Genomic DNA, 27,752 nt, shown 5'->3' on the forward strand with positions numbered 1-27,752 from the left:
TACTGCACTGCGTAGGATCCTACGGTCTTGGCGTGCATCCGTGCGTCGCTGCGGTCCGGTCCCAGGTCGACGGGCACGTGCACCTTCCGCCGACCACTGGCGACAACATCGATGTACTGTGGAGACTTCACGCCCCACGTGTTGAGCAATTCGGCGGTACGTCCACCCGGCCTCCCGCATGCCCACTATACGCCCTCGCTCAAAGTCCGTCAACTGCACATACGGTTCACGTCCACGCTGTCGCGGCATGCTACCAGTGTTAAAGACTGCGATGGAGCTCCGTATGCCACGGCAAACTGGCTGACACTGACGGCGGCGGTGCACAAATGCTGCGCAGCTAGCGCCATTCGACGGCCAACACCGCGGTTCCTGGTGTGTCCGCTGTGCCGTGCGTGTGATCATTGCTTGTACAGCCCTCTCGCAGTGTCCGGAGCAAGTATGGTGGGTCTGACACACCGGTGTCAATGTGTTCTTTTTTCCATTTCCAGGAGTGTAGATTAAACTATTGTAATACACTTTGAAAGTGAGTATCCTTTTACGGACACACTATATTTGGCCATTTTGGTACAGAAATTTCTCACATGTACCCTAGATATAGTTTTGCTACATTCACTGTACAAAAATAGGACTTTATGAGAGAGCAGAGTAACAGGTACGCCGGTACTCACGCGGAAGTAGCCCAGGATCTTCTCGGCTGACTCGACCGTGTCCCAGTAGCCGGACATCTTGGGGGCGATGCTGCTGAGTGTGGGGTGCAGCGTGAGGAAACCACCCGTGGCGTCCCCAGCCCTGGCTGCCTGCAGGCCTGCAAGCCCAAGATGGCGGCACGTCCCATCAGCTGACCTCGGCAGCCGGCTGCCAGCCACCACTGGCATGAAGCCGTTGATGAAACCAGGGAACAGCGCGTCGGGCAGAAGCACGCGCCGGCAGCCTTCTCCATACGAAGACGGTTGCATCACAGCCTGTAGAAACGTCACCACTTAGGGAATTAGGTTAGGAAATGAGACACTTAAAGTAGTAAAGGAGTTTTGTTATTTGGGGAGCAAAATAACTGATGATGGTCGAAGTAGAGAGGATATAAAATGTAGACTGGCAATGGCAAGGAAAGCGTTTCTGAAGAACAGAAATTTGTTAACATCGAGTATAGATTTAAGTGTCAGGGAGTCGTTTCCGAAAGTATTTGTATGGAGTGTAGCCATGTATGGAAGTGAAACATGGACGACAACTAGTTTGGACAAGAAGAGAATAGAAGCTTTCGAAATGTCGTTCTACAGAAGAGTGCTGAAGATTAGATGGGAAGATCATATAACTAATGAGGAGATATTGAATAGGATTGGAGAGAAGAGAAGTTTGTGGCACAACTTGACCAGAAGAAGGGATCGGTTGGTAGGACATGTTCTGAGGCATCAAGGGATCACCAGTTTAGTATTGGAGGGCAGCGTGGAGGGTAAAAATCGTAGAGGGAAACCAAGAGATGAATACACTAAACAGATACAGAAGCATGTAGGTTGCAGTAGGTACTGGGAGATGAAGAAGCTTGCACAGGATAGAGTAGCATGGAGAGCTGCACCAAGGCCACAACAACAACAACACTTTCTGCCCTTCTGCTGTACAGTGCTACATGCCTGTACCTCCATGTTTCATTGTACACAGCAGCGTTAGGTGATAGATTGACCCCTCCATGTTCTTAAGGAAATCTACAAGTGTGAACTGTAAATATATAGTGAGTAAATCAACCTGATCTGAATGTTGCTTTAGAAAGGCAACTGTGTCCAAAAAAACCACTGTCACATAGCTACTGGACTCCCAGTTGCTTTGTTTTAGGGTTTCTGGAGCGAAAATATTCAGATGGACTAGTAATTTGTTTAACCCTCGAGTCATTCCTTGAGGCACGCTCACATGTTCCAAACGGTACCAACTAAATGCAGGTAAGTATATTCTAGCCATGGTCCAGCATACTGGTTCAGCTTGTCCCAACTGCTCACCTGTGTATGTACTTCGTTAAGGTATGACAGCAAGTAATCTCAGTAAATTATTATGGTTTCATACCTTTGAAATCTACCCCTACGAAAGAACAGCTTTAAACTGAACAGCAGTTGCTCTATTTGCAACTTTCTAATTACCTTGCCCTATCCAGCAGCTCTTCACTGCTAGACATATTGCCCTACCTAATAGTTTCCTCAAGAAAGCTCTGTCTGACTGTGGATGTACGTACTATATTACCCTGTAGAACATCATTAAATGAATCAGTTAGTAATCTCTAGTCAACAAGTCATTTAAGGACAAATGTAGCTGAATTTAAATGTTTTAGCAGGTATACTACATAAATTTCCTGTTTCCAGTTTTCATTTGGACACCCAGTGAAGAACTGACAACTACTCACACTCCCCAAGATGTTATTTGTACACAATTTTGATATAGCTTCTTGGCCTTTTCACTTTGTAAAACTGCGAGGGTTTTATTTTATTTTCTAAACCTACAGCGTGCACATTTAAGCAAAATCAGTGGGTAGTTTTTGTGAATTTTCCGTCACTTTTTGTTGGATCTTTCTTTTTTGATAGTGGTGCTTTTACCTGTGGAAATATTTGGTAACCCGCTAAAAATTTCCTGAATATTTTTACCACACTCCAACAAATTCCTATCTGAAGGTAATGCTGGCTTAATTTCCGAAGCCCGCTCCACCACTGTGTGATGTGTCTGAACTATGACGCCACCACCAAGCTCTCCCAACAGATGTGGGAAGGTCAGAGATTCACTCTGGCAGACGAACTCCCCCAACCATTCAATAGAACAGAGAGGCCAGAAAGCTGCCCACAGCATTCTACCACCAGCAGATCTGGGTAACGACGGCACAACAGCCACCTTCACTGCTTTAAGCCATGTATCCCTTGGTTTACTTCTTGCTCATTACCTTGACATCTACATTTTGTGTATCTTCTTTAGAATCCTCTTGTTTTCACTTTTTCTCGTACTACTTCAGTCCTCAACCTATCACTCCTTTTTACTGCTGTCCTACTTCTGAGGAACTTCATTTCGCATCCGCGTAATCTTCTTACATCTCTTTTCTTCATTATGCTTATTTCAGATTCTAACAACCCTACCACAACAAAGATCAAAATTTTAATAACGATTGTGGTGTTGTTCACGCTGCTAAATACTGCATTATCGGGCAACAACAGTCATATTATGTGGCAGGTGTCATTAGAGCACAGTTAACAGTCATTTCATGTAATAATGAAAAAACTAGGCACTCATCTTTTCGTGTTTCCCACGCTGGTCTCGTCGTAAAATCATGGCTCAATCGTTGAAAATCTAGGTGGTTATGATTCCAAGCTCAGATGCAAAGAGGCCTAGGTTTTATTCTGCTATATTCAAAAGTTTTGTAGATGCGCTTCTCAAACCATTCTTGGAGATTAAACCTTTCAAAGTTAGCACAATTGTGATGTAAAAAAATAATCAGCACTCCGAATTTAAGTTACACTTCCGTTTATCTGCTTTTATTGCAATATCACGTATCACACAAAACATCACTTCACAATACAAAACATACTAGAAAACATCTTCCTCACATTTTATAAGCCAACTATAAAATGCGTCTTTCCAACATGACGTCCATGACTTGACTTTCTCAAGGTCCGACTCTCTAACAACTTAACAAATAACTAATAATCGCTTACGCGCCCAAAAATCAGAGTTACAAGTTCGTCAAAGATCATAGTGACAAAAGAAAGAATACACATAAGAATAATATCATTGCAATATAAACATACCGATGTATCAAAAGTGAAATCAAATCTGAATGCTGTCTCAGAAATATGTTAAGTAGTTAACAGAAATACAGTAGAATATTACTGGTATCGAGAGGTTCAGGTGAGGTACCATAATGGTTGCGTAATTCAAGTACCATTACAAGATCCATAAGTCAGTATTGGGATGTAGTAACTTCTGTATATTTATTCCAAACAAAGCTCCCATAGCTTTACAGGAGTGCTTCTCCCAGTCTGCCATGATCACTGATCTCTCTCTCATTTCTTCCATTTTCCCTGTCACACTTCTCAAGTACTTAACACTTTCCGTCTTCTTCAGTTGTTCACCTTCGATTTTTTTTCTATCTTTCTTTCTCGTCGTAATTCCCCATTTATTTACATTAAATTTCATCCAATATCCACAGTTCGCTCCCAAGCATTCTGCTGTTCCTGAATCTCCTCCTCCTTATTTTCGCAGCTCGTCTAGTCATCATTTGATTCACCTACTGTTTTCAATTTTTTCCTGCCATCTCAGTCATTATCTCATTCAAGATCACAATGAAGAGTAGACGTGACAATTCATTGCCCTATTCCACAGAACTCCTTTGCTGGAACCAACCCATCCTTTCATTTGCCACTTTCACACAACTCAGACCTACACAGTACTCCTCCTCCGCTCTGCTTGTTGTCTCTCTTTCCACTCTCTTCTTTTCTAGTGCTTTCTTCTACAGACATTATCAAATGACTTTTCTATACCGAGAAAGGCCATCATGAAGTCTGCCCCAAATTCATAGTGGTGCTCCTGAAGCTGTCTCACTGCAGATATGAGGTCGACAGTTGACCTCCCAGATCTGAAACCATGCTGTTCCTTTCTCAATTTATTCTTGACCCTTGTTCGGATTCTGCTCTCCAGGATCTTTTCACATACCTTGGTACAATGTGGTATCAATGTGCCCCCCCTGTAGTTTCTACAAACCCTCCTGCTCCTTATCTTGGATACACAGTCAATTAGTGTCCTCTTATAATCTTGCGAAGTCTTCTTCTGATTCCAAAATACATCCTACAGTACAGCCACTCATACAATGAAGGCTTTCACGACCGGATGGTACTGTTGTTGATAATTCTTCTGGGTTATATGGCCGTGGTCCATGGAATTCTTCTATTCCTAACGTTTCGTCCAATACTACGTTGGACATCCTCAGAGGTATGACTGGTCCTACTGAGTCCTGCCGACTCAGCAGGACCAGTCATACCTCTGAGGATGTCCAACGTAGTATTGGACGAAACGTTAGGAATAGAAGAATTCCGTGGACCACGGCCATATAACACAGAAGAATTATCAACAACAGTACAGCCACTGTTTCCCAAACTCCCCTGCCATCTTCACCATTTCGACATTTAATACTTCCATACCCAATGCTTTTCCTCCTTTCAACTTGTACAATACCATTTCTAGTTCTTTCCACGTCAGACCGTTCCCACCTCCTGAGTCCACTTCTATACCGAGCGATGTGGTGCAGTGGTTACCACACTGGACTCTCATTTAGGAAGACGACGGTTCAATCCCGCTCCCGGCCATCCTCATTTAGGTTATCCATGACTTCCCTAAATCGCTCCAAGTAAATGCCAGGATGGTTCCTTTGAAAGGGCACGTCCGACTTTCTTCCGCATCCTTTCCCAATCTGATGAGACCGAAGAACTCGCTGTTTGGTCTCGTCCTCCGAACAACCCAACTCCTACCTTGTTTAATCTATTATCCTCATCTCCCAGGCCATTCGAACCAGTAATAAAGATAACTATTGTGTGGTCATTCCTGGGCTATTATCCTAGAACAGTTGATGTGCGTTTTCCCTGTACTTTCTCCCCTGGGGCCAGATCGTTTTTACCCCTACAGTGTGTGCCTTGCAGTGAGGCAGGACGAGTAGGACAGCCACCTTGTCCCCGGTGCCACAGCGGATGAGCTCCACCAGCTCCCTCATCTCGGACTCGATCTCCGCTTCCAGCCGGTCGGATCGCCGCCCGAAGCCGAAGTCTCGCAGGTACCTCAGCATGAAGCGGCGCTGCTCCATCGCCTCCTCGCCCTCCAGGAAGTTGATGCCTGCACAGTGGAGAGCCCGGCACTCAGAATCCACACCAGATCTTGTAGCATGCGATGCAAAAAATGAAACAATTAAAGTATGTTGGTTATTTAGTTACGATTAAAATTTAATTGAAGAGCTTTGAATAAATTAGGACCATTATGAAGACCTGCACTACAATACAGGGCTATTACAAATGATTGAAGCGATTTCATAAATTCACTGTAGCTCCATTCATTGACATATGGTCACGACACACTACAGATACGTAGAAAAACTCATAAAGTTTTGTTCGGCTGAAGCCGCACTTCAGGTTTCTGCCGTCAGAGCGCTCGAGAGCGCAGTGAGACAAAATGGCGACAGGAGCCGAGAAAGCGTATGTCGTGCTTGAAATGCACTCACATGAGTCAGTCATAACAGTGCAACGACACTTCAGGACGAAGTTCAACAAAGATCCACCAACTGCTACCTCCATTCGGCGATGGTATGCGCAGTTTAAAGCTTCTGAATGCCTCTGTTAGGGGAAATCAACGGGTCGGCCTGCAGTGAGCGAAGAAACGGTTGAACGCGTGCGGGCAAGTTTCACGCGTAGCCCGCGGAAAATTGGCTCATGGCACAACTGGAGACCGACAGCGCCGACTTCATCTTCCAACGGGATGGTGCCCCACCGCACTTCCATCATGATGTTCGGCATTTCTTAAACAGGAGATTGGAAAACCGATGGATCGGTCGTGGTGGAGATCATGATCAGCAATTCATGTCATGGTCTCCACGCTCTCCCGACTTAACCCCATGCGATTTCTTTCGGTGGGGTTATGTGAAAGATTCAGTGTTTAAACCTCCTGTACCAAGAAACGTGCCAGAACTGCGAGCTCGCATCAACGATGCTTTCGAACTCATTGATGGGGACATGCTGCGCCGAGTGTGGGAGGAACTTGATTATCGGCTTGATGTCTGCCGAATCACTAAAGGGGCACATATCGAACATTTGTGAATGCCTAAAAAAACTTTTTGAGTTTTTGTATGTGTGTGCAAAGCATTGTGAAAATATCTCAAATAATAAAGTTATTGTAGCGCTGTGAAATCGCTTCAATCATTTGTAATAACCCTGTATAATCTGGCTGACGTGTAAGACAATAATACAAGCTACCTTTACAGTATCCCTTCGCAACAGCATAGAACGACAGTACTGTGCAACACTACATAAATACGTGGGGGAGTTGGAAAATAAGTTTGCCCTGTCGACTGTGGTCTTGTGTGTGAAAGGAAAGAAAAGAGAATGAGACATTAAAGATAAGACGTATCTTTGTTCTTCTACATAATTACCGAGTACAGTGAGACATTTGTCATACCGCTTTATAAGCTTCAAAAAGCCTTCCAGGAAAAAATCAGGGCGCTGCATACGGAAGAAGCGTTGAACGGCTTGTTTGACGTCAGCACTGCTGCCAAAGCGGCTTCCGCCCAGAGTCTTCTTCAAAGCAGGAAACTGATGGAAGTGAGTTGGTGCGAGGTGTGGACTGTAAGGCGGATGGTGTAGGTGCTCCCACTCAAGATTTGCTATATGGTTGTCCGTAGACGTCGCCGTGTGTGGTCTCGCATTGTCATCCAACAGCAGAACGCCAGATCTGAGGCCAGGCCGCTTTTTTCGAATCTCCTCTTTCGTTTCGACAGAGTGGCACAGTACCCCGCAGCATTGATAGTTGCATCCTCCAGAAAGTCCAGCAGCAAAGCTCCTTTGGCGTCCCAGAAAACGGCGAGTAGCATCTGCAGACGGAGTGCTTTTGAACTCCTTTCGGACAGGTGATGACGGATGTTTCCATTCCATAGATGCAGCCGGCGGCTGTGGCCGAGCGGTTCTAGGCGCTACAGTCTGGAACCGCGCGGCTGCTAAGGTCGCAGGTTTGAATCCTGCCTCGGGCATGGATCTTGTGTGATGTCCTTAGGTTAGTTAGGTTTAAGTAGTTCTAAGTTCTAGGGGACTGGTGACCTCAGATGTTAAGTGCTCAGAGCCATTTGAACCATGGGTGTGGCCTTCGAATCGGGCGTGTAGTGGTGAACCCACATTTCATGATGATGATGATGTTTGGTTTGTGGGGCGCTCAACTGCGTGGGTATCAGCGCCCGTACAATTACCCAATCTTTGCTCAGTCCAATTTCGCCATTTTCCTGGATGATGATGAAATGATGAGGACAACACAAACACCCAGTCATCTCGAGGCAGGTGAAAATCCCTGACCCCGCCGGGAATCGAACCCGGGACCCCGTGCTCGGGAAGCGAGAACGCTACCGCGAGACCACGAGCGGCGGACACACATTTCATCCAACGCCATAATCCGAAACAGAAGGTCATTGCCAGATTCATGGTAACGCACGAGCTGTTCGAGGCTAAACGCCATATCATCTTTCGCCCATATCACACAACTCTGCCCACATTCGTCACGGGAAACTTATTTTCCAACTCCCCCTCTTATTATTTTGGCGCTTATTCTAAATACTTGAATAATATCCTAAACATCTGAACAGAAAACACGATTTCGCAGATATTAACAGCAATGAGTGATCTATGGTTCACTACAAATAAGTAACAACAAATTATATTTTACAATGAAATGAATACCCTTAGCTGCATACAGGTGTTGATATAAGTCAACAGGGACTGTTGAAAATGTGTTCCCCGACCGGCACTCTACCCGGGATCTCCTAATGGCAGACTCTCTGTCCATCTGAGCCACCGAGAACACAGAAAAGAACGACATAGATTCAAGACTCACATGGAAAGTATCTATGGATTTTTATTATAATCTCAGCAGGGACTACTGCCACTGCAGATTAAGAGATCCTACACACTTGATATTCTATTTGAAAGATAGCTATGTCAAGAAATTCACCTCGAAAGACCTAGCACTGTAGAGGAGTAGAAGGTAGAGAAATGCCAATAGGAGTTTTGTCTTATGGACGTTTCTAAAAAAAAAAAAAAAAAAAAAAAAAAATAAAAAAAAAAATAAAAAATAAAAAGAGTAAGAAGTAAAAAGTGCAGTGTAGTACACGAACATGTGGGTTGGATGATGAGTGCAGTGTGTGGGAAGAGATGTAGGGATTAAGTGAGTAATCAGGATGAAGGAAGGAAAAGTTTGAAAGGACCGAAAACACAGAGGATAGTGTGACTACAGGAAATTATCTCTGGTACGCCTCCCGTGAGACCCACATTCGCAACTTATATATATATCTAAGGCTCACCGGCCATTTCACCATCTTCTTCTGTGCGGATGCAGTGTCCGAACTCTTACGGGAATCGGCGGTAATGCCGCTAGTAATGAGTACGATGGGCAGGGTCACTATGAATATAGTGTGGGACAATAAGTTGCGAATGTGGATCTCACGGGAGGCGTGTCAGAGATAAGTCGCTGCAGTCGCACTATCCTCTGTGTCTTCGGTGGCTCAGATGGATAGCTCAGTGTGTTCGGTCAGAGGGATAGCTGCCCTCTGTAACAAAAAAGACTGAGTGAACGGATCAATGAAGAACCTCAATAGGTCTCATCGGACGTTCGCCTCCAACAAATTCAAAGAACAATGTAGAACAAAATGAGATAAAAAAAGGATGGATAGAGCGTTGCCATGTAAGCAGGAGATCCTAGGTTCGAGTACCGGTCGGGGCACATATTTTCAACAGTCCCCGTTGACTTATATCAACGCCCGTATGCAGCTAAGGGTATTCATTTAATTGTAATTTCATTCTAACGAGCTGCATGGTCACCAATGGTATCTGTTCTTATGGACATGTCCGAAAGAACAGATACGATCTTCACAGACATAAATTATACACTCCTGGAAATGGAAAAAAGAACACATTGACACCGGTGTGTCAGACCCACCATACTTGCTCCGGACACTGCGAGAGGGCTGTACAAGCAATGATCACACGCACGGCACAGCGGACACACCAGGAACCGCGGTGTTGGCCGTCGAATGGCGCTAGCTGCGCAGCATTTGTGCACCGCCGCCGTCAGTGTCAGCCAGTTTGCCGTGGCATACGGAGCTCCATCGCAGTCTTTAACACTGGTAGTATGCCGCGACAGCGTGGACGTGAACCGTATGTGCAGTTGACGGACTTTGAGCGAGGGCGTATAGTGGGCATGCGGGAGGCCGGGTGGACGTACCGCCGAATTGCTCAACACGTGGGGCGTGAGGTCTCCACAGTACATCGATGTTGTCGCCAGTGGTCGGCGGAAGGTGCACGTGCCCGTCGACCTGGGACCGGACCGCAGCGACGCACGGATGCACGCCAAGACCGTAGGATCCTACGCAGTGCCGTAGGGGACCGCACCGCCACTTCCCAGCAAATTAGGGACACTGTTGCTCCTGGGGTATCGGCGAGGACCATTCGCAACCGTCTCCATGAAGCTGGGCTACGGTCCCGCACACCGTTAGGCCGTCTTCCGCTCACGCCCCAACATCGTGCAGCCCGCCTCCAGTGGTGTCGCGACAGGCGTGAATGGAGGGACGAATGGAGACGTGTCGTCTTCAGCGATGAGAGTCGCTTCTGCCTTGGTGCCAACGATGGTCGTATGCGTGTTTGGCGCCGTGCAGGTGAGCGCCACAATCAGGACTGCATACGACCGAGGCACACAGGGCCAACACCCGGCATCACGGTGTGGGGAGCGATCTCCTACACTGGCCGTACACCACTGGTGATCGTCGAGGGGACACTGAATAGTGCACGGTACATCCAAACCGTCATCGAACCCATCGTTCTACCATTCCTAGACCGGCAAGGGAACTTGCTGTTCCAGCAGGACAATGCACGTCCGCATGTATCCCGTGCCACCCAACGTGCTCTAGAAGGTGTAAGTCAACTACCCTGGCCAGCAAGATCTCCGGATCTGTCCCCCATTGAGCATGTTTGGGACTGGATGAAGCGTCGTCTCACGCGGTCTGCACGTCCAGCACGAACGCTGGTTTAACTGAGGCGCCAGGTGGAAATGGCATGGCGAGCCGTTCCACAGGACTACATCCGGCATCTCTACGATCGTCTCCATGGGAGAATAGCAGCCTGCATTGCTGCGAATGGTGGATATACACTGTAGTAGTGCCGACATTGTGCATGCTCTGTTGCCTGTGTCTATGTTCCTGTGGTTCTGTCAGTGTGATCATGTGATGTATCTGACCCCAGGAATGTGTCAATAAAGTTTCCCCTTACTGGGACAATGAATTCACGGTGTTCTTATTTCAATTTCCAGGAGTGTAGCTATCTTCCAGATGGAATATCAAGTGAGTAGGATCTTTTAATCTGCATTGGTAGTAATCTCTGCTGCGATTATAATAAAAATCCATAGATACTTTCTGTGTGAGTCTTGAATCTATATCATTCTTTTTTTCGCTCACACCATTACGTAAATTATAAAAGGAAAATCCATGCCTAATAAGGTCTCCATTTTGCTGTTCTCTCTGAGAGAACTAGTAAGAACACACATACGTATTAGTGTCCACATACATCATATTATAATACATAAGCCAGATTGTGGACTACTAAAATAATTAATAATATTTTTCCATTTATCTTACGTGCTTCAGTTAACTATTATTACTTTTTATCTTTTTGACTTTATGGTTGGGAGTTCGAAGTTTTATTATAATGTATGGTGTTTACATGCCTGTCTGATGCTGCAACAAATCAAGACACGCAACACTTATTCCTTTTAAGCATGTTTATGAGACTGCAACTTCCTGACTCTTTCCAAGGATTACTTTTATTCTGAATTACAATGAATTTATTTATACTTCAATGTATTAAGGTCAGGTAGAACAGTTAATTACAATTGGTGCCCAACAGCAGTATGTGCTGTAGAAAATAAGTTGCCATGTAACTGAGTGCTAAATTCAAATATAATTGCAATTATGTGAAATAATTTCTGATTACCACTGTTGTACTTTCGGTTTCATGAAAAATACATTTCAATGTGCTGAGGGGATGATGTCCAATCGTACTACATACAGGTCTGACAAAGTAAAAGATTGTGTGCCAAGAGAAGAAATCTTTAGGTGGTGGCACCTGAACGAAAGTTGGAGAAGTTTTACTTAGCCCTATGCTATACTGTTTGCTACGAAGTTGCTCTCTTTAGCTTCGTATATTTAGGCAGTTTTATTGTACAATAATTATTGTCATTATGATTATGCCCAAGATGGCAGTTGTGTAGTGTTGTAGGGGCTGTGACAGACCATTTCACTTAAATATTATAATAATGGGATTGATATTAGAGATAAACTTTACTATGTTGTAAATGATCGTAACGATCAACATTACACAGTGTCTCAACTGGAAATTAGTTCCTGTGTGGGCAATATTCTGGTCATTATAATTCTCAGTAAAGGCCCTGCTTTTATCGTGGTCTCCACTGATCTGTTCGAAAGAGCATGTGAAAACGCAAAAGTACTATCTTCATCTTTCAGTAACGGCAAGATTCTGGAAGCTGCAAGGCACCAGATCTCATAACACAAAATTGCATGTCTGCTGGCCTCATAAATGGGAAATGTAGCGACGGACCTCACATTCCCTGCTGTTGACTGTTTAATGGTGGACTGTATATTAGACATGGAATTCCCTTGGAAAGGGATGCAGAGATCGACCTTTCTTCTGGCAATTACCACTTTACATTCGATGTTGAAGTAACTGTAGATTTGTTAAAAATTGATGTTAACTGTCATAAATTTTACTGTGAGATAAAAGTAAATTTTATCAGTAGTGAGAGTGACTGTATGAATAAATAGGAGACTGACTTACTTGTCATTTCTTGCATTAAGAAGGACATTAAGGATACAGTAAACAATTGTACACATTTGAGCATGAATCAGCAGTCTAATCTAACAAGGATTAGTGATTGAAATGTTTTGAAGAAAAAGTCACAGCCATCTTAAATTATGACTACCACCTTGATACCATCCTACACATGGCTTACTGTCACAAGTCTTTCTCCATTTCCTGGGAAAAAACGCCAGCTGTCACCAACGAAATTCACAAAAAGCTGAACTGGAATATAATCGAACCATACAGGAGCCCTTTTTCTCAGCCTGACACTTTCAACGGCGAAACTAGTAGGAAATGTTAGACTTATTTTAGATTTCACACCTAGCATAAAAGTCGTTGTCCCCGTTTTGTCTATACCAGAACATTTAGAAGAAGAGATCTGAAAATCCCATGGTGTTAAATTTCTAACAAACAGAGATCTCAGTTCCTCCTACTTGCAGATCACTCTATCTGAGGAATCAAGGAAAATACAGCTTTTATTTATACAATTAGAAGCTGTCAATTTAAAGTGCTGCTCTTCGGCCTGAATGTTAGTTCAGGTGTGAATATGCAAGAAGAATCGATGTCTAACAAGATGTCCATTTTGCTGTGTTCTGTCTGAGAGATTCATGTATGCATTTGTATCCATATATGCCATACTGAAATATGTAATGATAAAAAACCTCTAGATAATGAGATAGTAGAAACTAAATAGTACTGTTTCATTTATCTTACCTGGTTCAACTAATTATTACTTGTTTTTATATTTCTGATTTCATGGTTGGATGTATCTTATTAATGTACGAGAGTTGTGCGTTCATCTGATACAGCGACAAATTGAGACTTGAATGCTCATTACTTCTTAGTATAGTCTCAGACTTGCAACTTTGTTTTTATTACAACTTACAAGAATTTTATTCATACTTCACTTCACTGTCGTCAGGTAGCACACACAAATTTTTTCACACATCACGCAGTAACCACAAAACTTACTTTGGAAAATGAAAAGTAACACCTTTCAGGTAGCAACCTACGTCTTTTTGGCATTAACAAATGGCCTCAAAGATCCCAGAGCTCCTACAACTCCATAACTACTCTAGGTATTGGACAGGCGTCATAGCAAACATCACTGCGGGCGAGTTTACTTCTCCATCTCCAATGTTTGCTATGCTCTTGTACTTGAGTGCATCAGCAAGCCTACAGTCCAGCTTCATCATGGTGCTGTACAATGCATGCCTCTTTAACTAGGGACTATTCCTAATGGAGAAATATTTCTCCTTGATAGAAGAATAACATTGCACCCTTTAAACTCATTTCCATTATACTTCATATGTTTAACAATGATACTTGCATCATTTGCAGATAAGAGATATTTTAAGATCATTTGAATGTAAAGAACATATTTTTAAAGTTCTATCAATAAAAGCTGTGGTCTGAAGAAAGAACCCTGTGGTAACAGTACTTCAAACTGCCCCGACAGATTCATACTTCATAATGCCAAGCAATATTAGGAAGTTCTACAAGGTTTTATTGCCCTGTACAGATAATTTTTACAACCACACATTGTAACAGATAGTGCCCTGTGAACGGTATCCTATTAGACGAATTACTCAAGAATACTATTACGTAGCAGAGAAGGTACTGTGAGTTAAATATGCACTTACCAAGTTCCTTGTGTGGCATCCTGTGCTTGATGGCGATGTTGGATACCCGGCCCTGCAGAGCGGGGTTGTTCAAGGCCTCCTTGGCGGCCTCGTAGTCGCTGATGACCACCACAGGCAGAGGTCCAAAGTAGAAGCCCACCAGTTTGGACTTGTAGCGGCGCGTGAAGGCGTGCATCACTTTATATGGAAACTTGTAGTTCTCTAGCAACAGCTGGATGTAGGTGCCCCATATTGGTATTCTAGGGGGCCCTGCAAGGTTGGATACCATGTATTACCACATATGTGTATCAGAATACTGTAGACACCCATATGGATGTACTATAATAACATTTTTGTCTTCACCACAGTTTTTATAGGCTTTGTTAGATCTAATGCATTTTGGTGTGACACCATTTTAAAAGGATCAAATATGGACACAATGTCTTATGGATCAGCAAGTGGACACAATGTCTTATGGATCAACAAGTGGCATTTATTAATATAAACTGCAGTCAAGACACACAATTATTATAGGCCAATGAAATGGCTCCAATACCTCACAACATATCTCTAAGATGGACTGCCCCGAAGTATTCTTGTGTGACAGATGGGACTGGCATAAAGGATGGCTGGATGGATGCTCCAATGAGTGGCACCTCCAGGAATTTCTGCTAATTATTACACATTGAGACACTTCATTATCAAAACAGCGTTTACTTATTTTTTAAACTAAACAGTGATCTTTGGGAGATGTTTTCATAGTGGAAGTTACATATAATGACCCTACATAACATTGTGGTATGCTTCGTATATTATAGATAAACAATATGCCGAAAACAGCGAACATCAGCGTCAAGATAATGTGATAAATTTCAGAGTGACCAAGAAATTTAATGCAATTTCCTGTCTGATGTCTACCTGATACTTCTTACAGACTTTCATATCAGTGTTTCTTTTGTGATGTCTTATTTGCTACTGCTTAGCAGTCTTTTCATTATTTACGAATTAATGACATGTGGAGTTGCAAAATCATTAAAAATAGGGGGCACATGCATTTAAAATAATAGTAATTAATGGCAGGGTATCAGTAACACAGAAAAAACTGAAACAGCGCAGATGTACAACACCTTCGCGAAAATAGCCGCTATGGATGCTCCAAATTTAAATGAAACGAAACAAATTTGACTATTATTCAAGTCTTAAGCTTTTGACAATGTTGAATGGAATACTCTCTTTCCAATTCTAAAGGTGGCAGGGGTAAAATACAGGGAGCGAAAGGCTATTTACAACTTGTACAGAAACCAAATGGAAGTTATAAGAGTCGAGGGACATGAAAGGGAAGCAGCGGTTGGGAAGGGAGTGAGATAGGGTTGTAGCCTCTCCCCGACGTTATTCAATCTGTATATTGAGCAAGCAGTAAAGGAAACAGAAGAAAAATTCGGAGTAGATATTGAAATCCATGGAGAAGAAATAAAAACTTTGAGGTTCGCCGATGATATTGTAATTCTGTCAGAGACAGCAAAGGACTTGGAAGAGCAGTTGAACGGAATGGACAGTGTCTTGAAAGGAGGATATAAGATGAACATCAACAAAAGCAAAACGAGGATAATGGAATGTAGTCGAATTAAGTCGGGTAATGCTGAGGGAATTAGATTAGGAAATGAGACACTTAAAGTAGTAAAGGACTTTTTGCTATTTGGGGAGCAAAATCACTGATGATGGTCGAAGTAGAGAGGATATAAAATGTAGACTGGCAATGGCAAGGAAAGCGTTTCTGAAGAAAAGAAATTTGTTAACATCGAGTATAGATTTAAGTGTCAGGAAGTCGTTTCTGAAAGTATTTGTATGGAGTGTAGCCATGTATGGAAGTGAAACATGGACGATAACTAGTTTGGACAAGAAGAGAATAGAAGCTTTCGAAATATGGTGCTACAGAAGAATGCTGAAGATTAGATGGGTAGATCACATAACTAATGAGGAGGTACTGAATAGAATTGGAAAGGAGTTTGTGGCACAACTTGACAAGAAGAAGGGACCGGTTGGTAGGACATGTTCTGAGCATCAAGAGATCACAAATTTAACGTTGGAAGGCAGCGTGGAGGGTAAAAATCGTAGAGGTCTTTGTTAAGACATGCAGTGCTCCAATAACAGAATCACAAGGCACACCTATTTTAGACAATATTGTTACATGGGACTGAGGTGACTTTGAAATATACTCGAAACACTTACGCTAATTTACTTCTACTTATCAACTAATGTGGAAGGGGCTCATGTAGATTAACTTTCGCATTCTGAAGGACAATATTGAAAAAAATTAAAATTATTAAGTTCTGAAAACTACAGAGAAATACAAACTGAAGACTTTATTTAGTATCATTCAACAAATTTACTATTGCAGAAGTAGTCTGTGTACTAACCATTTCTGAACACCAGTTAAATGCAGCAGCAGCAATGTTAAAACTTGAGGATTATCAGTTAGCAGCTCCCACTGCAGAATGAATATTACGTAAGGAGGATCTGTCATGTATGTGAGAAACATTCCTAAATTCAGAACTACACAACTAGTTCAGAAATTGAAAATACTAAAGTGTGGGCATATAAACACATACTGCCAAAAAGCACACTTATAATTACGACATTTGGAATTTAGAAGCTTTCTGAAAAATACAAATCCTGTCGTTGTATCAGTCAGACAACAAGACAGGAAATAATATTTTGTGGTGATATTTATTTTGGTAACTCAGATATAAAAAATTGAACTCTTAAATTCTCGCTTCTAATATTCACCACTAGAACTGTGTAAGAGGAAACCGTTATAATCAATATTCTTGTAGACGAAGATGTTGTTAACAAAACCGCATTTCATCCAGTTTGAGGCAGGAAGTGTTTTGTACTCAACCACACATATGAAGAATCCCTGTCTTAAGAAAACTTCACAAATAGACTAAAACATGCCACTCTTTAAGTAAGGGTTTAGGACAGATATTAGTTATTACTGACCTGATTCACCTACTTCTTTCTCAAAACTTTTCGATAAAGAATGTTCTTATAAATGGTAGACTATATGTGAAAATGCAAGATTCAAAGCGAAGTATCTTGTTAGATCTCTCATTGATATTTCGCATATTTCTACTGGTGTTGCACAAGGTTTAATATTATTGTTGTATACACATGTGACATTCGATGTTACAGCAGTAAACGAAAAACAATGCTATTTACTGGTGAATCATGCATCATAACGTATCCAATAAGGATGTAACCACAGAAGAAAGAATAAATGAAATACATGTTATGAATAAAAGTCTGTCAGCTCACTATATGTTGCTTTCTATTCACCAGCATGTACATCAAAGTTGACAGACTTATATCCATGAAGTAAATATCTCCCACTGTCATTGTGCTCTTGGTGAAAGCGCTGGTAAAAGTTAAAATGTTATTAAAGTATACCGAAAAACTCTACATTATTCTTCCTGATGGCACATCACTTAACTTGAAAGAAGCTCAGTTCATCCACATCTCTTCTAGGCAGGATGCATCAGCAACAATAACAACACACAAATTAGGAAAGAAAGTATGCAAAGTTGACTGCTCAGAATTCCTGTTTTGAGATAACTTGAGTTGGAAGCCACACATTAATTATATCCATCTAATTGATGATTTTGGTGGTGAAACGAATGGGTAATTGGTTTACTGTGTGCACTTCCAATCTTTAATATCACTCGGGGTGACTGTATGTAGCAGTATGCAATTAGCCATGCAGTATTCATTGTCCAAACGTAGGCCATAGGGAACCTGTCTGTTGTTGCTCTCAACCTTCATATAGGTTACTGTCCAAAAAAATCTAAGGGAGAAAAACAAAAGCCCCACCAGACATTTAATCTCGTATGATGTGTTTTGTGAAGAATCAGGCATTCTTCAAAAACAAGGCAGAGTACATAAAGATAAACCGCCTTCACAGTCCACATCTTAATCCTTGTCTTGCGAAGAATAGAGCAAACGTATGCAGCCGTAAATATTAGTTGACCGCCTCCGTCGTGGATTTTAGGTGATGACAGACAATGGTAAACGGTTTTAAAATCACATCTAAGTCATATCTAGTGGACAAATTTTTTGTACTGCATAGGTGAATTTCTAAATACGTTTTGTCTGTTTTACGTTTTAGGCAAGTGTTACTATAGATTAACGTGGAACACACATAGCCAAAGTGGCACTGAGAAGATGTAAGCTAATTGTTATCTACCAAACAAGTATTACCGAACTGTATGTTCCCTGACGTGTGAGGTCTGAACAAACCAAAGTAGTACTTCTTATAGTCAAGTTGCGGCGGAAAAATCTGTTGTCTGAAGTACCACATTTCAAATGCCGTCTTTCCCACCTTGTCTGTGTTGTTTATAGCCCATATTTCATTCCCATACACGGCAATACCCTACGCAAATAGCTTCAGAAAATACTTTCGGGCACTTGAATTGCATTTACGATGTTATCACGCTTCTCTTTGCCAGAAGTAAACTTCCTTTGGTAATTTCTGTGAACATTCGGTATTCTCTTTATTCATGTAGCTGCCGCTTTATTTGCCTCTCAGATAGCAAAACTCGTGTACCGCTTTTAACGTCTCTTTTCCTAATCTAAGTTGTCCAGCATTACCTGGCTGAATTTGTCTACACTCCATCACCACTGTCTCACTTTTATTGATGTCCATCTTACAGCCTGTTTCTGTGACATTTCTTCCGGACAAGACACCATAGTCGGAAACGTAAAAGAACAGTTAGTACCGGTTGCTGGCCAGCTATGAGTACCGCGTGAAACATCAAAAATGCAACGAAAATGTAATAACATTTTTGTAGTAAGTATGCCGTATTACTTTATCAAATTTTAAAGCAATTGAGGCATAATCGCGGCACAAAACGGTAGAAAGTATAATCACAGCCAAAAGGGGACGACATTACCGACTTTCAGATGTTGCACATGAACGATGGTAATAGAGTCCCTTCTCAGAGGTGATAAACAAGATGTACCATGACAATTTCGACACTGAAAACTAAAGTGTCTACGTATGAATAACATATGTAATCATTAAGAAAGTGAGTTTGCTTTTACCGTTATTTTTGATGTAATTAAGTGAAATTTTTGTTTTTCTGAAATAAAATTTTGCTCACGAAAGAGACATGATCTATTCTGCTTAACTAATCTTCTACGTCATTTGCTGTCATTATGAACTGTGCCACTCATGATTCATGAAACACGGAATTGGTTCCTACTTGACAGTAAATCTGCGTTTCGGCCATACTGATAAACAAGATATTATTTTTCATTTTAATTAACAGTGTTTACGAGTCGTAAATTGTAACTAATCAACGCAGAAGAAATTCCAATTTCTATATTTAATAATTTATTTCGACGTCCTTAACGGGTAAGACCACTACTTTCAAGAAAGCAATTTCTTTATTGGCTTACAAGACGCGTTGAACTAAAATATAAGCATAAATTCTAGTCCCTGAAAAAAAATTGCTTTATGGAAATCCAAGCTGCATCTCTAGCGCCTCGGATAACCCAAAACGATCGACCTGTGCCAACTCGACAGCCCCTGTAGTATATGGGCATAGTAGAAGCATTTCAAAAATATAATACGTTAATTTGGCGTCAGCCACCGTCGGTACGTGTAAAAAAAAGAAAAAGAAATAAAAAAGAACCTCTTTCTTTTCGAATCTTGATATTTGTGTGCATTATTTTCTAATGATAGTTTATTTGTGATCTTAGAGTATACGGTGTTGTCTTTCAAGTAAGAATGAGTGGTGAGTGAGTGTACTAGGGCAGAAAAGGTACGAAAACATCGCATCCGACGCGAAATCGAAGCAGTATGTTATCAAAGCGTCCGAAGAATACGTATGAGGCTGTGAGAAGTTCAGATTGACTCATCGCCTCCGCTACGAAATTGGAAGACAGTGACAAGGATTCTGAAGTGCATTACGGATTGGGCTATAGTTTTATAAACGTTCTTGCCGGTTTCTCTGTTATTTCTCAATACGTGAAATGTAAAACTTGCAATGTAGACATCACGTTGAAAGAACGAAGTACTCGAGGCTTAGACTTCACGATAATGGTTGCTTGTCCAAATCGTTCACAAGTTGTTTATCAAGTAATAAGTCTGAACGGAACGTATATGAAATCAACTGTCGAATCGTCGTAGCAATGCGCCCGTCTGGAGTGGGGCTAAATGAAATTATACAGTCTTGTGCCTTCATGGAATTGCCTCGACCGATATTTCAACCGTTATACGATAAACTACTGGATATTGTTTCGGCCGGAACGACAACAGTACCACAAGCCAGTCCTAGAATAGCGGATGACTAGTAAAAGTTTTTCTAAAACTAGAATTGCTTCATCTGTTCATGCCAATAGCACATTTCAGAACTTCAAACACGTTCTTCTCGGAATATAATTTTTCAAAACCACACGCTGTATAACTCCAACAATTTTCAATGTTTTTATTTCATAATTTAACCACAAATTTGAAATCACATTTAAAAGTGAACCACATAGGGAATTTTCGATTAGGTAAATTTAAACAATATTTAGTAAACACTGACTGTTCTTTTCCGGTGAAAATTGGACGACTTTGAACAAACACTCGAAAATTGCAGAAAAATAAATATTTCTAAACTACCCTATGTGGTTCACTAGCTATACGCATGTAGCTTACAAACAGTCTTTTTTCCTTTTTTCTGATTCAAAGTCTCACCAGTTATAGTGTGTGCCGCCGATTGCATCAAATTGAACATGCCTTGACAGAATTGCTGCAGTGTCGCAGATTTTTTATATTTTACGATACTTTCTTTGTAGTATACTTAAACATTTGCGCAATAACTACCCCAAATATTATTTCTCTGTCACTTTTTCTTCCTACAAAAAAAAGTCTGGAAATCTCTCTTTTACAATGGTGTTACCCCTTAAGTATATGTTAAATGGTATCCACTCTTTCAGCTGCTGTAGGTAGCCGGAATAAAATACAAGTAGCGAAATGTACCTGCTATTTGTTCAGGAACTGAGCAACAGTTTTAAGAACGAAGGGCGTAAATCGGAAGTAGTAGCTGATAAGAAAGTGAGATAGGGTTGTAGTCCAGCCCCAATATTGTTAATACAGAGAAGAAGCTGTGAAGAAGACCAAGGATAATAGTGGAAAGGGAATTAAAGTTCAGAAAGAAGAAACACAAATCTTTAATTTTTGTCTATGAAATTCTAATTCTGTCAGAGACGGCAATAGACTTGTATGAAAGTAGAAGAGAGTGGACAGTATCTTGAAATGATGTTATAAGATGAACGTCACCAAAGGAAGACAGAAGTAATGAAATGCAGTCGAATTAAATCAGGTGGTCCTGTGGAAACTAGATTAGGAAATGAGGCATTAAAGTTCTGCTATTTCGACAGCAAAATTGCTGCTGATGTTCGAAGAATGGACGATGTAAAGTGCAGGCTGGCAATAGCAAGAAAATTATTGACTATAAATTTATTAGGAATTCTTTCCTGAAACTATTCGTCTGCAGTGTAACGTTATACGGAAGTAAAACGTGAACGATAAACGGTTCAGACAAGAAGACAGTAGAAGTTTTCGAAATGCGATGCCACCAAAGAATGATAATGGTTACATAGGTACAGCAAATAACTGATGAGCGGATTAATGAATCGGATCGGGAAGAAAGAAATTTATGGCGCGGCTTGACTAAAAGAAGGGGTCGATACATGGTGTAGCACTTTCCGCATGATATCGATCTTTTCACTTTATGGTAAGATGGGTGGCCAAGACCCAAACCTCGACCGTGTAGGTATTGAGAAACGTAGTCGATATTTTTACGCTATGTGTTAGACATTAAGGCTTGTAATTGGAATGACAACCTTCACCATGCTATGTGGGATTCTGATAAAGACTTAATCTATTTCAATTAGCAATGTTTAATAACAAGCCAATATCTTCTAATATGATTAAAACAACGTAATTAAACAATACTAATACATAGCGAAGCAATTAGATGCGCAGTGATTCGTAATCTAATCTCTTATTGGCCACACCTCGCAAGTAAACTGCAGTGATTCACAATCTAATCTCTTATAGACCGCAACTCGTAAATATCCTCCAGGGTTACCAAAACATGGAAACAACACTGAAATTCAAGAAACACATAATTAACGAAAATTCGAATTACAAAAATGATGTATACTGTATGATATTGGTATCTCACTATAAAGCGCAAGTGACGGAGAGTCCAGGAAAACTTTGTTTCCACCAGACTTGTTGGAGTGAAGATTAATCGAAGTAAGTAACAATTACATTGTATCGTAGATGACATTTGCAAAAAAACAACTGATTCGTGTTGATGTTAATACCAACGTTCCACCTATATTTTTGTACTGTCAAAATAATTGACAAGCACCGAAGAAGTCACGGCTTTAAGGGAAGTACGAGGTGCATTCAAGTTCTAAGGCCTCCGATTTTTTCTCTAATTAACTACTCACCCGAAATCGATGAAACTGGCGTTACTTCTCGACGTAATCGTCCTGCAGACGTACACATTTTTCACAACGCTGACGCCATGATTCCATGGCAGCGGCGAAGGCTTCTTTAGGAGTCTGTTTTGACCACTGGAAAATCGCTGAGGCAATTGCAGCACGGCTGGTGAATGTGCGGCCACGGAGAGTGTCTTTCATTGTTGGAAAAAGCCAAAAGTCACTAGAAACCAGGTCAGGTGAGTAGGGAGCATGAGGAATCACTTCAAAGTTGTTATCACGAAGAAACTGTTGCGTAACGTTAGCTCGATGTGCGAGTGCGTTGTCTCGGTGAAACAGCACACGCGCAGCCCTTCCCGGTCGTTTTTGTTGCAGTACAGGAAGGAATTTGTTCTTCAAAACATTTTCGTAGGATGCACCTGTTACCGTAGTGCCCTTTGGAACGCAATGGGTAAGGATTACGCCATCGCTGTCCCAGAACATGGACACCATCATTTTTTCAGCACTGGCGAAATTTTTTTGGTGGCGGTGAATCTGTGTGCTTCCATTGAGCTGAATGGCGCTTTGTTTCTGGATTGAAAAATGGCATCCACGTCTCATCCATTGTAACAACCGACGAAAAGAAAGTCCCATTCGTGCTGTCGTTGTGCGTCAACATTGCTCGGCAACATGCCACACGGGGAGGCGTGTGCTCGTCCGTCAGCATTCGTGGCACCCACCTGGATGACACTTTTCGCATTTTCAGGTCGTCGTGCAGGATTGTGTGCACAGAACCCACAGAAATGCCAACTCTGGAGGCGATCTGTTCAACAGTCATTCGGCGATCCCCCAAAACAATTCTCTCCACATTCTCGATCATGTCGTCAGAACGGCTTGTGCGAGCCCGAGGTTGTTTCGGTTTGTTGCCACACGATGTTCTGCCTTCATTAAACTGTCGCACCCACGAACGCACTTTCGACACATCCATAACTCCATCACCACATCTCTCCTTCAACTGTCGATGAATTTCAATTGATTTCACACCACGCAAATTCAGAGAACGAATGATTGCACGCTGTTCAAGTAAGGAAAACGTCGCCATTTTTAGTATTTAAAACAGTTCTCATTCTCGCCGCTGGCGGTAAAATTCCATCTGCCGTACGGTGCTGCTATCTCTGGGACGTATTGACAATGAACACGGCCTCATTTTAAAACAATGCGCATGTTTCTATCTCTTTCCAGTCCGGAGAAAAAAAATCGTAGGCCTTAGAACTTGAATGCACCTCGCAGCTTAAAATCATAATGTTTTCGAAATGGTCCAAATTTTTTCCTCTAGCAAGACTACGTGTACTGTTAACAAAGGAAATGATATAAGGGGCGTCAGAAAAGTTTCTGATCGAAGGCCGCACACACCGTATTGGGTATGCCAATCAGGCAGAATCGCCGTGAGCATTAAAGTAATAATCGCACAGACGTACCAGGTTTAAGATACCCGTTTGGTAAAACGCCGTGTCAAGCTGTGTGAAGAATTCCGTAACTGCTTGCTGCACATCCTCGAAGAATCGTCGACCCTTCGGGATCATTTTTAAGGGATCGAAGTTGTGATAGTCGCGTAGGGAGATATGAGGATTATAGGGCGAGCGCTCGAATGTCTGCCACTTGAGTTGGCGTAACTTCTACGAACCATTTGCGATATGGAGAGGCACCTCATCAGGAAGCAGGACCACCTCGGTCGTAATTTTCCACAGCAGTGGTTTTCGACAGACATTCTGCCCCATACAAATTCATTCTCCGATGGCTGTCTTGCGATGTTTGTCCTTCAGAAGCCAAGAAAAGAATAACAGCACGTCGGTCCTATCTGGACGCATTTCGTAATAACGTCGCATAGTAAACGTTTCCTCATTTGCAGCACACATGTCGGGAAGACACGAATGTTACACTGAAACCTTGCCTACATGTTCGTACTTATATACACTACTGGCCATTAAAATTGCTACACCAAGAAGAAATGCAGATGATAAACGGGTATTCATTGGACAAATGTATTATACTAGAACTGACATGTGATTACATTTTCAAGCAATTTGGGTGCATAGATCCTGAGAAATCAGTACCCAGAACAACTACCTCTGGCCGTAATAACGGCCTCGATACGCCTGGGCATTGAGTCAAACAGAGCTTGGATGGTGTGTACAGGTACAGCTGCCCATGCAGCTTCAACACGATACCACAGCTCATCAAGAGTAGTGTCTGGCGTATTGTGACGAGCCAGTTTCTCGGCCACCATTGATCAGACGTTTTCAATTGGTGAGAGATCTGGAGAATGCGCTGGCCAGGGCAGCAGTCGAACATTTTCTGTGTCCAGAAAGGCCCGTACAGGACCTGCAACATGCGGACGTGCATTATCCTGCTGAGATGTAGGATTTCGCAGGGATCGAATGAAGGGTAGAGCCACGCGTCGTAACACACCTGAAATGTAACGTCCACCGTTCAAAGTGCCATCAGTGCGAACAAGAGGTGACCGAGACGTGTAACCAATGGCACCCCATACCATCACGCCGGGTGATACGCCACTATGGCGATGACAAATACACGCTTCCAATGTGCGTTCACCGCGATGTCGCCAAACACGGATGCGACCATCGTGACGCTGGAAACACAACCTGGATTCATCCGAAAAAATGACGTTTTGCCATTCGTGCACTCAGGTTCGTCGTTGAGTACACAATCGCAGGCGCTCCTGACTGTGATGCAGCGTCAAGGCTAACCGCAGCCATGGTCTCCGAGTTGATAGTCCATGCTGTTGCAAACGTCGTCGAACTGTTCGTGTACATTGTTGTTGTCGTGCAAACCTCCTCATCTGTTGACTCAGGGATCGAGACGTGGCTGCACGATCCGTCACAGCCATGCGGATAAGATGCCTGCCATCTTGGCTGCTAGTGATACGAGGCCGTTGGGATCCAGCACGGCTCCTGAACCCACCGATTCCATATTCTGCTAACAGTCATTGGATCTCGACCAACGCGAGCAGCAATGTCGCGATGCGATAAACCGCAATCACGAAAGGCTACAATCCGACCTTTATCAAAGTCGGAAACGGGATGGTACGCATTTCTCCTCCTTACACGAGGCATCACAACAACGTTTCACCAGGCAACGCAGGTCAACTGCTGTTTGTGTATGAGAAATCGGTCGAAAACTTTCCTCATATCAGCACGTTGTAGGTGTCACCACCGGCGCCAACCTTGTGTGAATGCTCTGAAAAGCTAATAATTTGCATATCACAGCATCTTCTTCCTGTAGGTTAAATTTCGCGTCTGTAGCACGTCATCTTCCTGGTGTAGCAATTTTAATGGCCAGTAGTGTATATCCGCATCGGAGTTGTACTGCTTTGCATTAATGCTGGGGCAAAGCTCCCAAACGCAAAAGTTTGGACCGCCCGCCCCTTATAAAGCCATATTTTCATAACTAAGATTCTATATAACAATATTTAATTTACTTAGAAAACCGAGTAACATCTGTTCTATTTTTATCTCCGGTGTTGTGAGAGACCGTTTGATAATATAAGGTTTGCAGAGACATAAACTTTTCTTAGGAATAACAGACTTGCATTGTGTACACTCTTGACCGCAGATGTGTCCATATCGAATTCATCTATTTAACACTAGAGTGTAAATACTGCAGAGGGGGAACAATGGTGGAATGCAGTGAACAGCTTCAGATGTAGGGACTGCAGCAGATATTCGAAGAAAAAGATGCTAGTACAGCAAAGAGTAGCGTGGAGAGCTGCATTGTTTGGGCTAAAGACCACAACAATAAACCCCAAAGCTAGCGGTTCTAGATAACGAAACGAAATAATAATATTTTTATTCAAATTTAGATAGAGAGGGAGGCTGTCATACTCTGCAGCAGCTATACATTTCCCATCTAATTTCGGCTGTGTTTCGGAACAAACCTCATTTTCCCAATTGTTAAGCTTAGGACCACCTATTAAAGAGTAATCCACCGCGGTGCGGCTGCGTACGTACCTGGTGGGAAGTTGGGAGGCTTGTCATAGGCCGCCTTGATGACGTAGTAAGCGAGCAGACCCACAGCTAAGACAGCGAGCAGGAGTCCGGCAATCGCCATGGCCAGCAAGCACACTGTACGGTACACTCCTGCGAGATACTCCGACGCAACACAACACAGCAGCAGCTGGGCGAGCGGTTTTAAAGGCGAATATTCCTCCGTCGCCCTTCCCCCTACCCGTATCGTACCCCCACCACCACCCACTCAACCTCCCTCCCTGCCCCCTCCCAATAAGACCTATCTCGCTACCTATGATGAGTAAACACACATCTGGAGTAGCAGCATCTCTAGACGATGCCTACGTCATCACACGCAGCAGTTCTGGAGGAAGCGAGGCTGTCATTTCTGCAGAAAGGACGCCTGCAGCGCGACAGTAAAAATCGCTCTCCTTTCTCATCCTTGCTTTGCATGGCTCGCGACTCACCTTGCTATCTCTGATGAGTAAGCACACACCTGGAACACTGCACATCCCGGCGACCTTCACGTCATCGCGTGCAGTATATGCAGGCACAGCTGGTGTATTGTTCGAACGAAAGGTAAACACGGGACAGAAGTCACATGATATCTCAACATCAGCTCACGTCACAAGCGAAAGCTATTTACGTCTTCTGCGAGCTGAAATAGCTTCGCACAGTCTCTTACTCTCGTATGGATTTCTTTATCTCCATATGACGCGGAGTTCTGCAGCTAGAATCTACACTTCTGCATCTACGTCTTCTAAATCTACGAGTTAGCCGCCGATGTGTAGCGGAGGGTACTTAACGCATAACTTCCCATATTCCCTGTTCCTCTCGCGACATGTGCGTAGTTATTTAGTTATTCAATTGTTCGTTCCATAGGCCATTGTAACATCCACGAGATAAATTTTACCTACAGTGCGACCAGACGATGGCTCAAATGGCTCTGAGCACTATGCGACGTAACTTCTGAGGTCATCAGTCGCCTAGAACTTAGAACT

At 42.6% G+C, this 27,752-nt stretch overlaps 1 protein-coding gene across 1 annotated transcript in view; it reads right to left on the bottom strand.

Annotated features, from left to right (window-relative positions):
- The window catches only part of LOC126109795 (probable cytochrome P450 304a1), a 60,832-nt gene extending 33,937 nt beyond the window's left edge, over positions 1 to 26,895 (bottom strand). Inside the window, exons 1-4 of the mRNA XM_049914852.1 lie at positions 26,755 to 26,895; positions 14,270 to 14,518; positions 5,681 to 5,844; positions 669 to 962 (exon numbers count right to left, since the gene is read on the bottom strand). Of these exons, the coding sequence (XP_049770809.1) occupies positions 669 to 962; positions 5,681 to 5,844; positions 14,270 to 14,518; positions 26,755 to 26,854 (807 nt within the window). The 5' untranslated portion in view covers positions 26,855 to 26,895. The remainder of the gene's footprint in view (positions 1 to 668; positions 963 to 5,680; positions 5,845 to 14,269; positions 14,519 to 26,754) is intronic.
- Positions 26,896 to 27,752: the final 857 nt, after the last annotated feature.

This window comes from Schistocerca cancellata, chromosome 12, assembly GCF_023864275.1.
Source record: "Schistocerca cancellata isolate TAMUIC-IGC-003103 chromosome 12, iqSchCanc2.1, whole genome shotgun sequence".
NCBI lineage: Eukaryota > Metazoa > Arthropoda > Insecta > Orthoptera > Acrididae > Schistocerca > Schistocerca cancellata.